At 25.7% G+C, this 15474-nt stretch overlaps 1 protein-coding gene across 2 annotated transcripts in view; it reads right to left on the bottom strand.

The window, feature by feature from the left end:
• The window catches only part of Epac (Exchange protein directly activated by cAMP), a 243540-nt gene that overhangs the window by 37301 nt on the left and 190765 nt on the right, over window positions 1-15474 (bottom strand). For both annotated transcript variants that reach the window (XM_089225496.1, XM_089225495.1), the window contains exon 4: window positions 10954-11091. In XM_089225496.1, the coding sequence (XP_089081622.1) occupies window positions 10954-11091 (138 nt within the window). The remainder of the gene's footprint in view (window positions 1-10953; window positions 11092-15474) is intronic.

Consider the following 15474-nt stretch of genomic DNA (forward strand, 5'->3'; position numbering starts at 1 on the left):
ATTCAGTGTTAAAAATTGTTATTTAAAGATTTTATTCTTATTTGAAAAGTAATAAAGGCCATTTTAGAAGAATTCTTTAAAAAAAAATGTGACCTAGAGCATTTTTTTCAAATAAAGAGTAAAAAATAAGGGTAAAGTAATAAAAAAAATAAGCAATAAGTTGGTAAGTATAATGGATTATATTTTTTATCATTTATTATTTCCCTTGTTTTTTTTCATATAGCTAATAGGTAATTGAGTAAAAAATGGCAGTATTAAAAATGACCATAAAATACGAATAGAAGTAATATAATACATAAATTCTTGTGTAAAATGTGCAAAGTTAAATAGCGCGTGTAATGATCAGTCGTACGTAGATCATAATTCGTAATCTCTTGATTTTAGATTTCTTGGGCATTGATTCACAATACTTTTATACTGTAATATTAATTGGTACTATGGAGCTTATAAAACTTACTATTAAAATGAAATCGAAATTTAATTGCTTTAAATATATTTCATTAATTTATATTTTAATAAATCGATTGCCATTATAGCGAGTTAAATACACAATTCATTTAGAAAGCAGAACTAAAAAAGCACTTTTTCGTTCTGTTCAAAATAAATTAAACAATGTTTTTAAATATTATTAGATTTTTGCATGTAGATAAGATATTATAATACAACAACCAAACTAATTATGATTATAAATTAACAGAGCTTTAAATATTGTTAATACACAGTAATATTGCGTTAATATCATATCGAAAAACATTTATAATATAAAATTACTTCCAGTAGTTGCAATTCAACGATAAGGGGTAAAAAATATGTAATGTTTTGCACTCTAAAAATTTGATATATACATAGGAACATACCTACAATCTATATAACGAATTCAACACGATAGTGGATGATAATTTTTGTAGAGTGAAATGACATATTATTCCACATTTACGTATTAAAAAACTGAACGTCAATAAAGAAGTGTAATATAATATAAACCACAAAGAGGGGTGTGGTCTCCATGTGACAGTTGTAGATAAAATAAAATAATTAAACATACGTATGCATTTATAAGCTCTATGCAAAAAATACATCAGTCACCTATAATTCGAATGATTTTTCGATTACTAACTCCATAAATCAAAATTGAAATTGTCCATATAGGCATATAGGTTAATATTATAGTTAAAGCTTAAATAAGATTTAATTTATCACCAAATTTGTAGAAGAGAAAATTTTTAGATATTGCTAACCTTTTTTTAAAAATATTATCTAACCAAGAAATTCTAATAGTTTAAAAATAAAATCATATATCGATAAAAGAAAAATCAAAACGCCGTATTATATTTTTTATTTAATTATTATAAAAAGGATAATATATTATGTTATGTTTCTTGAATTTGAACTCCTTATTTTTGAACTAGAAAATTGTACGACCTGTAAAATAATGATTTAAAATAAGCACAAGTGATTTAAGAATTAGATAGAAAAGATAAAATAATAAAGATGATGTAACAAACAATAAGTTAAATTGAATTACAACTATTTACATCAGTTCGGACAGGGTGCTTGAGTGAAGAGGCCATCTATTGATGGTACCTACTTCATGTCCCCCTTTTAACATTTGGTAATAGCTATGTGTTTAGCCAGTGATATGGACTTTAATTGAGCTTTGGTAGGTACTTAAATTTACCGTTAGGATGTTGTATAGAAAAGAAACCAATGTATATGAGTACCATCCTTCATATTTAATGCCTTAGAAAAACTGAGTATTTGAAAATACGATCGTTAAGTATACTTGAAAATTCTTAAAATCCGGATTTGAACGAGTGATAAATTAAAGCATACGACGTAGTTGGTGGAGAGTTAGTAAACCTCGTTTTTTTTTTTATATTTAAGGATCTTAATTAAGGATATAATAATTGTATGTGTAAATAAACAAATAATAGATACAGGAAATACGAAGACGACGTTTTCATATTATTTGTGTCTTAATGTAATTCTTCGGTTATCCGAGCACTCGAATAATTGCAGTAATCGTCACGTAGCAGATTAAAACCATTTCTCCGGTATACTATACTTGTATAACTGTTGGAAGTGTCGGCGTACTCGGACACGGTAATTAGCCACCGGTAATGGGCATGGGTGTATTATTATTATTACATAAGTAACGCGTGTTTCGCAGTAATTAGCCAGCGATGCGATTGTGCCGCCGAGCCGTTGTATTTTGAACCATTTAATATACATAGTAATTTATTGTTTACGCGTCTGCCACAACCACTTCAATAATTTGTTCACAGACACACACAACTACCCGCTCCCACCCCAGTCGCGTTCCCGGTTTTCCTGTCGGAGACATAGGTATACAAGCCGGTGACATCCGGATCCCTCCTTGTAATAAATTGGCATTAAGCTTCGGTCGAACGACCATAATATATTATGTACGCGTGTGCGTTTGTTTTCACTTCGGTGTTCTTACCTACTGATATAAAACGTGTATAAAATAAACATGTGTGATGTATTTACCCCATTTTATATACTTACTGGCATATGCGCCATTACCCTAGGCCAAGTGACAGCCCAATAGACGACGTTATTGTTTATACGTCGATCGTCTTAGAATTCCATGATCGAATTACTCATTCGTATTAGGATGGATGCCCAAAAAATTACGGATTGAAAGAACAACAAAAAGGCTTTAAACTGTAACGGTATAATATATTGAAAAATTAAAAATTGAGGTAAAAGGAAATTAAATTGGTAAAAGTATAATATCTGAACGAGACGAATATCGGCACAATTTTTTATGTTACCGACGTAATATTATTATTAAACTACCGAGTCGTATATTACATTCTATGTAGAAAATATATTTTATAAAAAGTAATTTTAAAATAAGATTTTTTCATCTAAAATAATTAAACCTATGAGAATTCGTTGTGGAAATTAAAAATTAAAATAATGACATGTAAGTTTTTGAATCTTATATTATAGGTATCTAAAACGGTTTATTAGCTTAAAGTACTTTCTCTGTAATAATTGGTATAAATGACAATGATTATTATATAAAAAAAAAAATTAAAACCATTATTATAGCAATTATAATAGACATGAAGATGATATATAATAAATAATCTGTTCAATTATAACGATTTAATTACTAAAATACTACAGTGTGAGAGGAAACTTAAATAAACAATGTACCTACTATTATACATTATATCATTAATTTTAAATTATTTCTTTTAAAACATAAAATAAATAATACATTTATTATATTGAATTTCTTTAGTATCTATTCAGATTTTTAGTCATGTACAAATAATCTTCGACGCAGATCTAAATACAATAATATGTAATAGGTTTACGAAACTACCGTAAAATAATTTTCAAAGTTCACCGATGAAATATCGCTAACAATCTCCGATGTTAGACCCATCATATAACTAGAGACATTATACTACGAATATACCATTCGTGATGCATTTGCCTGTGATAGCTATAAACAAGCACATCACTGTCTCACAATGTCCAGTCGTTGATCATCATGTCTTGTCCGTCATCAGTCATCAGAGGCTGTATCTATGTATGTCCCGTTAAAATACAAATGCTTATCGAGATTCATCTCTCTCGTTAAACCTACGACGACGAAGGTTGATCAAGATTGGATTTTGTATCTTTTCACTAAATGGATTACTATTGTTTTGATTGTATAACAGATGACGTAGTATGGTCAGTTCCAACGACGACTTTGTCGTAAACGAACCACAACTGTTATAATATTAGGTATATAGTTTAGTTTATTTTATAATGAAATAGTTACGTATAATAATCGTCAAATATTTTTGGCTAAACAAAACATGGGTACCTACATGATTATAAACATTCACGCTATTTTCGGTAAGGTTATGAAGAAGTTCAAAACCAATTGAAGAAATTTAATTTATTTTGATATACTGCTATATTTTTTATTTCATATTATTTTCTCACAATTCCAGTATAATCTATAAAGCATGCACATATTTTATTCGATATCGTAAAATATAAATAATGAAGATATGCATGTGTATCGATTAAAAATGTATTTTTTTTATACCAAATGACGTGATAAAATTAAATGTTCTCATCCTAAATAAATATTTACATTTTTTTAAATTAATTCAAAAAAAAAAAAAATGTACTGACCTTAGTGTGAGACACCTACATAGCTTCATGGGAAAATTAGCGAAAAAATAGAAATATTTCTTGGATGCCAATATTTATAACTTGTGTTCAATTATAATTATTTTAAATGATAAACTTTATTTGTTGGAATTATCTTTTATAAAAAGTTTACTAAAGGATAATTAAAATACGATATAATATGGATGCAAAGATTCAGAAAAAAAATAAGTAAATATTTTATACAAAATAACAAGTTAAAAAAAACATGGAAATTGTATTTGTTTTATATTTAACTTTATGGTGAACAAATAACAATTATGAAGAAAGGAGTTATTTATTTTGTTTTGATTAAATTATAATGTCACACTAATTTATAAAAATGTATTTGTGCAGAAGGCATAAAGCATAAATATAAGTTTAAATTATATTTTATATTTTAAAATTTGTTTTGTTAGTAAGCCAGTAATAACTAATAAGCTATATATAGTAGTATAGCTAGTAATTAAACCTAAATTTCATTGTTTGTTGCTACAACTATCAAGATAGTACACATAGTGCATTCCCAGTTTTTAATTACTTATAAATTATGATATCAAAATATATTGTAATTATAGTAAGACAATTATAATTAGGTTTATTCTTAAATAGACCATCTTTGAATGTCATTATTTTATTAATAAAAAATTAATATTTTTAAAATATGAACAATTTTTTATAACTAGTTAAATCTCGTATACTTAACTAGATTAAAGTATTTTTAGTTCAACCATATAAAAAAGAATAAGATTAAAAAGTATTCTATAGCCGTAAAGGGTTTTTTAATTAATTATATTTGTATGTGCTAAAATATTTCCTTATTATTTCGATAGTTTCATTATACATGTACACTTTCAATTAATTTTTATATTAGGCATATGTAAGTGTAATATGTATTATATATAAATTTACATATATGTATGTAAATGTGTTTTTTGACTTAGTATTATATTTCTCATACGCTAGGTTATTATGTTTTATTGAAAAAATAATAAACAAATGTAACTTACTATATTGATTTATTTCATCACATACAATATTATATTGTCAAAAGTTACTATAAAATGTATACTTTATCATATTTTTAAAATTAATTATATTGTACGTAATATTTGAGTATCACAGACATTTATTGCACAAAAAGTTTTTTATACTTTTTTCAAGATATTTTAGATCTATTTTTAAGTTTCGTAAATTAAGTCTATCTGATGACAGTTGGGTATACTTTTGTTAGAATCATTACAAAATGTCTGCTGGTTTTCGAAAAAATTTTTCTAGACAATCATAATCTAAAAGTCGTATTATTTTAATAATTGTCACAATATTTGAATACTATCGTTATTTTCTGTTAATACTTTTATTATATAGGCACTACGTAACTTTTAAGATTGACCTGAGAGTAATAAAATGTTAAACATATTTTATAATGTGTGAATTACAAATAATTTCTCATACCTATTATTTGATATATAGAATATATATAGTATGTATCGTCATACAACGGAATTAACTGTTTTAATTTTTAAAGTAACTTTTCAAAAATGATATCATTATTTTGATTAATAATCTGTATCATATGGTGTCTTATGAAAGTAATACGTAGTTCATATTATAAATTTATTTTAATTAACCGTTCAAACAAAAAAAATAAAATGTTTTATAAATTATATTCTTATAAATTTAAAAGTAACGAATACGTCTACCAACCATCTACTAATTAAACATAAATAAGTAAATAACAAATAACAAATATATGTACCTACCTACTCTTGATAAATTAAATGAGAGAACATATATTTCATCGTATTTCCGTGTATTTTACGCATGTAACACACAATAAAGTGTTTAATTCAATTACAATTATCATAAAAAATGTTATGTTTGTTAAGTGTTAATTCAATATATAAAGTTGTTGGTAAAATTTTTTACGATAAAATGATAAAAAAATTATTACTCGTTGTATTTAAAATATTTTTAACAGCTTTAACACGAAAACTTATAAATCATATAATATTATTATATTTTAATTTTCATAAACAAGTCGATAACAAATTTTCAATATTGTTATAACTTAAAATAAAATAAACCAACTCCAATATCCAAATATCTAATTAAGACATCTGATATCAATATGATTTTGTACACGAAAGTACACTACAGTCTACGAAAATATCGACCTTGTCCTGTAGAATCAACCAAATTTAATAGATCCTTCATTTTTATTAATTAATGATAAAATTCTACAGGCTATGTTGAATTCAGTTTTTAATATTTGAATCTTAAACTTTCTAATATATCTTTAAAATCAATTAAAATCAAAAAACAATTTTAAGCTTTTTTTATAGATTTAATGAAAAAATTCCGAATTTAATGTAGGCTGTAAGTGTCTTCTGTTTCAGATAATAAGGCGTGGGATTTTTCCTCTTTAGTTCACTTATTTTTGTCGTCGATGCGTATCAATCCACAAAAATAGACTATTTGTCTATATAACAACAATTTTAAATTAATTATACATAATAAATTGTGTAGGAACAGTATTAAATTTGAAAGAATGTCTTCGATGACAAGAACAACGTGATAAAATACATTCTCTTTTATTATTGTAATATTATGTTAAAAAGTTTGTGTCTTACTAATATGTTTACGCTGTAAATATTAATGTACGATTTACTAAAATAATATACAAAATATAAGGGGATTGTAAATCAAGTCAAATCTATCATTTTTAAAATGATAGTGATAAAATGAATATATTAAGTTAGAATTCGTATGTGTAAATTGTGGTGCAAGGTAGATAATACCTGTATTTTCATGTATTCTGTTTTCCATAATCCTAAAAATATATTTACTTTAGTTTACCATATCGTTTAGCATTTGGTTAGATTCCCAGTGATATATATTTTTCTATTCTGCCGTTAACTAAAATGTATTGTTGTTATATTCTGGACTTATCATCTATTTCCGTGTAGTTGGATAAAAGTATACAACTTTTTAATTACAGAAGAAAGATATTGTGAGAAATAATACAAGATTATAACTTTTTTTTGTTTCTAATGATATCTAAATAGGATAACTTATCTTCCAAAATTTAAAATAAGAGTAGTAAGTAAAAAAGGGGTTTTCAACCTTTCAAATTCATTGGTATATTTTAGTTTTCAGATGGATGATGGTTTAAAAAAATATTTTCTAATAATCAAATATATTTTAAAGGGGTGTGGGTTGTCTGGCCGAAGGTTTTGTGATAAAAAAAAAAGCGATCGAAAAGTCATCTGGTTGAACAAATTTTTACTAAAAAATATAATATCGAAAATTTAAATGGTCGAAATTTTATGTAATCGAAATATGTCATGGTCGAAAAATATATAATTTGAGTTAAATATTTAAAAAAAAAAAAACACAAAAGTAAACAATTAAAAATTAACTAAACTAGGTATTATGTTATGTAAAAAAAAAGTTGTAGTGAAATATTAAAATAATTGGTAGGTATAGAATATAGATACTCAGTATTACTTGTAAGTTGTAAGTATTAGTATAAATAATATAATACCTATAATAATTAATTTAAATTTAAAATTTTGAGCTATTTCTCTAATAAATTATATTACTATAATAAATCATAACCTGGATCAGCTAATAATACGTATCGATTAATGCATGGGGAGGACCGAGGAGAGTGTTACTTGTTATCGAATATTCTCGATTATCGAGTGTAGTTTTACCCGTAAGTCTAGATAGTAGACATAATAATAATTATTAAACCATACACAGTGATACTATTATGTGAAAATATAATTCTGTGAAAGTTTACCTTAGATGATTATTTGTTTTTAGAAAAAAAAATTAAATATTTATTTTGTTTATTAAAAAACCTCAGTGGGTCCAATTTTACAGATAATCATTATCTTTACTTCGACCGAAAAACTCATTCGACCACAAAATATTTCGACTATATTAATAAAATATTCGACCATCTGTTTTTCAACCAAATTACCTCCGACCAAATGACTGGCACCGATTTTAAAGCAGGTTTTAGTTAAGCACATCACGTTGAGCTCATTTTATAGTGTATTATAACTTTTTACAGGTGACCAAAACTAAATAAATCTTACATTTTTAGTATTCACAACGATTTCAGATTGTTCTTGGAATTAAACTACACTCAAACATTTCATTCAAAAAACCATATTTTCTGAAAATAAGTTGACTGTCAGTTTAAGATATCGTCAAGTATAATAATAATAACAATGTGTTTTATCTATTTTGGATCCAAGATTTGAAGTTAATAACACTTAAATATATTTATACTGTCATTCGTGCATGTACCATCACACACGTGCATGTTAAATCGATTTTTGTTCGGTCCATATTCGTTGAATACGATAGGTAAATAATAATAAATCAACTAAAATATTCATTTTCACACTTCATACACTCAGCTAACATCCAATGTTTTCAAACTCTGTTTTTGTCACAACAGACAAGATAAACTGTCATTGGACCGAACTATAATTATTCTTCTGCAGAGGATAATAGCGCGTATGACGTGTGCATTATCTTTGTTATAGTATACTGTTTTATCATCCTGATATTACTATTATCATAATATATTATAAAATATACACAAGCAATAAATTTTCATGCGGTCAATTGACCGTAATAAATTGTCACGAGATGGTTGGCCACAATGTTTGATAAGGTAATTAAGGAGATTAACGAGTTGTTCAATTTTTTCTGATTTAATCTTTATGGAAGTTATTGTAATTTTTGCTTATTTTATAATTATTCACATTAACGGTTAAGATTTAAGTTAATATATCAAATACGATTATTAACAAAATTAAAATTAGTTTATATATTGATAGGTAATGGAATCAAAATACACGCTTACATTGCTTTATTTTATACTGTAAACAAATTTAGTAAGTATAATGCTTGATAATAATTTTGATATTCGTTGCAGACAAACAGTTGAACATAATAAAACAATATATCTAATATAGCTATTTAAGTTCAACCTTCAAAAATATTTAAAAAATCAAATGTAAGTCATGCCAGAACTCTGAGTATGGAATTTTAGTAATTTTAGTTCAAAAAGAAAAAAACTTTTAAAAATGTAACTATATTTTGTAACGGATTTTAACTACAATATATATTTTTGTTATTTGTTTCTATGCTAATTTTTTAAGCTGGATGCTGGAGTGCTATCACCCTAGTTTTATACTTTGAATTTTTATTTATAGACTTTAAACAGTCTATCAGACTAATTATTGTTATGAACGGGGTTCGGATTTTATAGAACTAAGAAATTCTGAAATATGTGCTATAATATGATTAAAAAATCTTAAAATATCCCTTAAAACATTTTTTTAAATGTAAATAAAAATATAGTTTTATGTTGCGTAATGCCAATTTTATTGTTACTATTCATTTTACAGTTAATCTTATGTAATACCTACTCTATTAATAATATTATGTTTGAACTTAAATAAAACAATATGTTGATATGCATATCTGTGATATTAGAAGATACTATCATAAAGACGGTCTTTAGAAGAAAATTTAGGAAACTACATTTACATTATAATTATCATATGAGAAATATTTGGAGTGTCCAAGAAAAAAATTCATATTTTAAATAGCAATAATATAGAACATAAGTATTATGTTATACAACATATCAAAGAACTTCCATATTAATACGGTACATTAGAACTTAGATATTATTATATAGAACTCAACGGATTTAGATAAATGAACAAACTAATAGCAAAGTAGGATTGAAGATGCGTGTAGTTCATTACAAATAGGCGTTGCTGGGTGAGACTAAGTAGCTACCTTAGAAGCGTCGCAATTACACTTTTCATCGTTTAAGTAACACGTCATATTTTTGCATAAACTATGTTTTCAGTTTTTGATACTAGTTACCTATAAATTATTTTTATCGCTGTTGAATATTATAATAATTGAATATGCAAGTTTTGTATCTTCAAACGCAGGGAAATGAATAATTATGTATTTATACTTAAAGTACCTATATTTATATTCATGGAGTGTTTATCCATCGTTGACTTGTACAATTCCCGGTGAAAATAAACGATAGTGTTAAAAAAAATGTATGATATTTACGTTATTTTTTATAAGTAAGGTTATTATGTTTATGGAACCCAAAACAACAGATTTATTTAATACCTTTACTATTGATCTATGTTTTGGTTGGCATAATATAGAAGTATTAAAATAAAACTATTTTGTTTGTAATTAACTATTATTAAATAGAGTGTTCCCTCCTTGATTTATTAATAAGTTTACTGTGTATTATAAATTATTATTATGATTATTTACGTAGAAAACAAACTTTTACCAACTCGCAGGCATTATTTTTTTTAGTTCACGTATAATTCCGAGTACAAAATAAGTTTAATACTTTTAACAATTGCAATAATTGTAAACATGATACTTAGTAATTAGTACTAACAATTAATACATGAAAAATATATAATATATTGCTTTGATGCAAATTTTACATAGAAAATGGTTTTTTTCTATGTTTAAAAAACAAAAAAATCATCAGTGGTTAAACATTATTATATTATAACGAAAAACTAGGATTAAAAAAAAATATATTATAATATTATATATATTTAATATTAAATACAAAAAATTTAAAAACAGCAATGCAGTACCACAATTGCCTATACGATGCGCCGTGTTACGAAAATGAAAAAGTTAAAGATAATTAATAATTATTATTTTTATTGTATCACTTACGTCCCAAATCTTTTTAAAGTCATTCTGGTGTATTCTGAGTAGCTCACATGTAGTTTTCGTGCACACAGTCATATCTCTGGGCAAGTCATGGACTATTGATTCGCCAAAAGTCGCACCAACGTCCAGACTAACAACGGCCTGGAAGAAACAAAGAATATGTATTATTCATTAGTTCATTACATAATGTACTTAATGAAAATTACTTCAATTTTTTACAGTATATAAGAGATACATCATTTTATGAGTTAATTTATTAAGATTATATATACATTCAATATGAGAGGGTTATTATGATTTTAATAAGAATTCAATTTACTAATTAAGTGTTATATCATGGATATTTTTAAATAATTTCTACCTTAGCACTTAATAATAATAATAATATTATGTTGATGTTTCACATAAGTATATTTATATTTGGACTATTTAACCAATATTTATTGCTAAATTATGACTTCACTAATATAGAATAAGTTTTGAATTAACACTAAAAGCTTAACGGAATTATAGTTTATACAAAATGTATTCATTTTTGTATTAAACTAAAAAAATTGACGTGAAGCACCCGATGTATATTAAAATTGTTAGTCGGGTTATAGTCATACTTTTTACTATACGCGTACAGCATGTAGATGATTTTATTATAATACTAATACATAGAATTAAATAAAATACATACATTAATAAAACGTATCAACAAATAATAAAAGATTTTTTTTTAAATATTCTAAATTTAAGATAAAATTATTTAATCTTGTTCAATTTAAAATGTAATCCAATTTTTCACAATAATTAATTCATCTAATTTACGCGGTATTATTATAAATATTTTTTTATTTAAATTTAAATTCATTTAAATATCTTAGGGAACAAAATTTGATTAATTTTCTTTCCGCTGCTATACATATGTATAGCCATAATAATATATTTGTATTTCAAAGGTATTTTTTCATTGTTTTTATATCTATTTCCTTTTGTATAAAGTGGTAGTGGTTATCAACGAAATTAAGCTTATAGCATTGAAATTAAATTAACTTTTGAAATAAATTTCCTGTAATACTTATGCCCTATATATTTAAGTACAAAGTAATCAATATAATTATTAACAAATTATATATTCTCAACATTTATCTAGAAATAACGTTGTATGCAATTTTAAAGTATTTGAACCATAATTATTAATTATTATCAAGGCAATTTATTACATGTTGAAATATTCGTTGATCAAATAATTAATTATTGCATTGAGTTGAACAATATGTTAATAGTTGAAACCTAACTAATACGCTGGGGGTGCATACTATAAACATTTGCCACAACAAAACTCTTCGAGTTTAGAATAATACAATACTAAGTTTTTCGACTTTATATAAAATTAATGAGTAAGCGATCTTATGAAAGACATTATAATGGATATAAAAGAGTATGTTAATATTTTCATAAAATTTAAAAACTACAATTATTTCATTTTTAAATTTATTTTAATGTTTTGCTAAAAAATGTAATTAATATATTTTTTTATTTGATTGCTTATTTGCACAGCTGCCTCCTTTGACGAATTACAGGCATTCTACAGAGTATGGCATAAAGGCCTTCTCTTAAAACTCAAATCTATTCTTTCACCATACTATTTTCTCATATTTAAATCCTATTTAGAAAACAGACATTTTGCCGTTCGATCTGGCTTCTCCTTATCCGAAGTATCACAAATCCATGCAGGGATAGCTCAAGGATCTATAACAGCACCTCTACTTTTCAATTCATTCACTTCAAAAGAACTTGCCACCCCAACACTATAACTGGCGACTTTTCCGACGACAAGGCTCTTATAGCGATCCATGCCGACCCCGAAATAGCCTCAAACCTCGTACAAAATCATCTCAATCTCTTATTAACCTGGTATAAAGCCTGAGAGATAAAAATCAATGAAACAAAATCCATCTACTGTACGTCTACACTAAGGTAAAACGTCTGCCCTCTCATCTACCTCAACAATGTACCTCTTCCAACCACCCAAAATTTCCGATAGCTAGGTCTGCTTCTAGACCGCAGATTAACTTTGGCAACTAACACCCACAACAAAAGACTTGCCTTAATTAAGTGCTTTCGTCAATTGCGTTATCTTCTCACATCACAACACGTCAACTTAAAAAACAAGCCACTATTATATAAACTCCTTCTCAACCCGATCTGGACATACGGTATCTAACTCTTGGGTGCAGCTAAAACGTTAAACTAAATCAAACTTCAAGTCTTCCAATCAAAATGTCTCCGCCAAACAACCAAGTTTCCTACTTTGTATCTAACAACATTCTACATAGAGATCTACTCATTCCAACAGTTCAATACGTCACAAAAACTTTGTAAAAACGTATAAACTCCAAGTTCCTCAGTCATCGTAATCCCTTGATTTCCGAACTATCCACAAATGCTATTCCTGTTGACCCCAGAAGGCGTCTTTAACGTACCTGGTGTCGTGACCTACTTAACTAAAATGTATGTACCCCTTCTTCTCCTTTATTCTGTATTCAAAATCACTCTCTCTCGCTAGCACATTAAAATAAATTCCCAGCTTTAAGTGCCTCCAATGGGTGGCTTCTTATCTCCTGTCAGTTGTCACCCAAGCCACGTCACCTCCATCGCATACGATTATTGTAAAAGAATATTTAAGGATAGTGTATTTTAATAATAAATGATAAAAACAAAATATTCAATATTATGAATTTTTAATTTTTATTTTGTCTTTTTAAATTTATATCAATTAGTTTTTTATGATGAAGGATAATATATTATATATTGTATGCTCAGATTTTTTTTAAAATTTAAACTACAATGAACGATTGAAAAAAAAATCACAGTACAATGTATCATAAATTAATTTTTTTAATTTCAAATTTATCAAATTCAAACTTAATTTAAATTCCAAAAGTGATTGAAACTATGATTTTTACTAACTTAAAAGTTTGCGATACTAAATATAAGTGAAAATACGAAAATGGGTTTAATCAAACTAAAATTATTTTAATTTGAGTACCTATATATTTTGAGTAAAAATTTAACCTTATGCAGAATTATGCATTTTTATAAGGTTTTTTTTACCTATGAAAGTGGTCATATGAATATCTAAACCTAATTTAGTTAATTGTGATAGTAAAGTCAAGATTTTCTAAAAACACAATGGTTGTTTACCAAATGCTTTCTCCAATAAGTTGTTATTTCAAGATCTAATTGAAAATATTTTAGGATATTATCGTTTAAATAAGGAATACCATACCAATAATTTAGCTAAGAAATAATATAAAGGTAATTGAAATATTTACCGAAATGTTTCCTGCTTTATGATTAGTTTTCCAAAAAAGTAAATATCATGATCTAATTCCAATACTTTGTATAATATGACTAGAATTGAAAAGCTATAAAATAAAAATAGGTTAGGCTATATCTGTTGGATGATACAACTGTAGAATAGTTTTTTTTCTAAATTTCAAATTTTATTAGTATCCAAATGTTTCGTTTTAGGTATCACGAATATTACAATTATAAGTTTCTAATGATGCATACATTATAAAACAAAACCTTATCTTTAGGATGAAATTATATTGTTAACCACAAGTCAATACAAATGATTTTAATATTCATAATGCACATAACTGTAACTTTGTAATTGCAAATACGATATTGAATATTTAACCTAATCTCTCAGTACTCAATATATCAGTAATAATGACATTCATTCAATATATTTTATCACTGTTTAATTCAATAATTGTGAGTTGTTATAAAAAGGTACCTGGTATAGTTAAAAAGTCAGTTTAATTTGATTTACAGAATGTGTATACTTTGATTGTTGGAATATTGGTACGGTCTATAGAATTATAACAAATAAAATAAAAAACACGGAATACTAGTACTCGTAAAATTTTTTTTTTATGTGTCCTAAAATATTCACAATGTTTATATAGTTTTGATAAATCACCATCGTAAACAAGTTAAAATTGAATAATATGTTCAAAACAAAAATATAATGTTAGAAATAAAAATGTCTACCCTTAATAATTAACTAGCGAAATTTCATTCAAAATTAAATTTTCACGGTAATCTATTGATCAAACAACTAGTCTTCATCTCACTTCCCGGTAATTTACGTAGAAGGCTCAAGAGACAGAAGCCTAGTGACCTACCCATAAATCAAAAAAAAAAAATTTAAAACAATAGATAATACGTAAAAAGTACCTGGTCGGGCGGCACTGCTAAATGCCAGACCATAAATGCTATCTCCTGTTACTAATTCTTGTATCTAATTTACTTATTATGCTAATTATTATATTGTATAGATTGTAAATAAATTAATGTTTAATTAAAAAGACAAAAGGATAAAAATAAGTAGGTACATATAAAGTAGCAGGTATTTAAAATAAATATCAAATATACAATTTATTATCAATAATAACTATTTTACACACTATACTATATTACTATACTACTATGCTACATTATTATTAAAAAATTGTCCCGTTTTAA

This window comes from Diuraphis noxia, unplaced genomic scaffold (assembly GCF_037042655.1).
Source record: "Diuraphis noxia isolate RWA-SAM2 unplaced genomic scaffold, SU_Dnox_SAM2 contig0004, whole genome shotgun sequence".
Lineage (NCBI taxonomy): Eukaryota > Metazoa > Arthropoda > Insecta > Hemiptera > Aphididae > Diuraphis > Diuraphis noxia.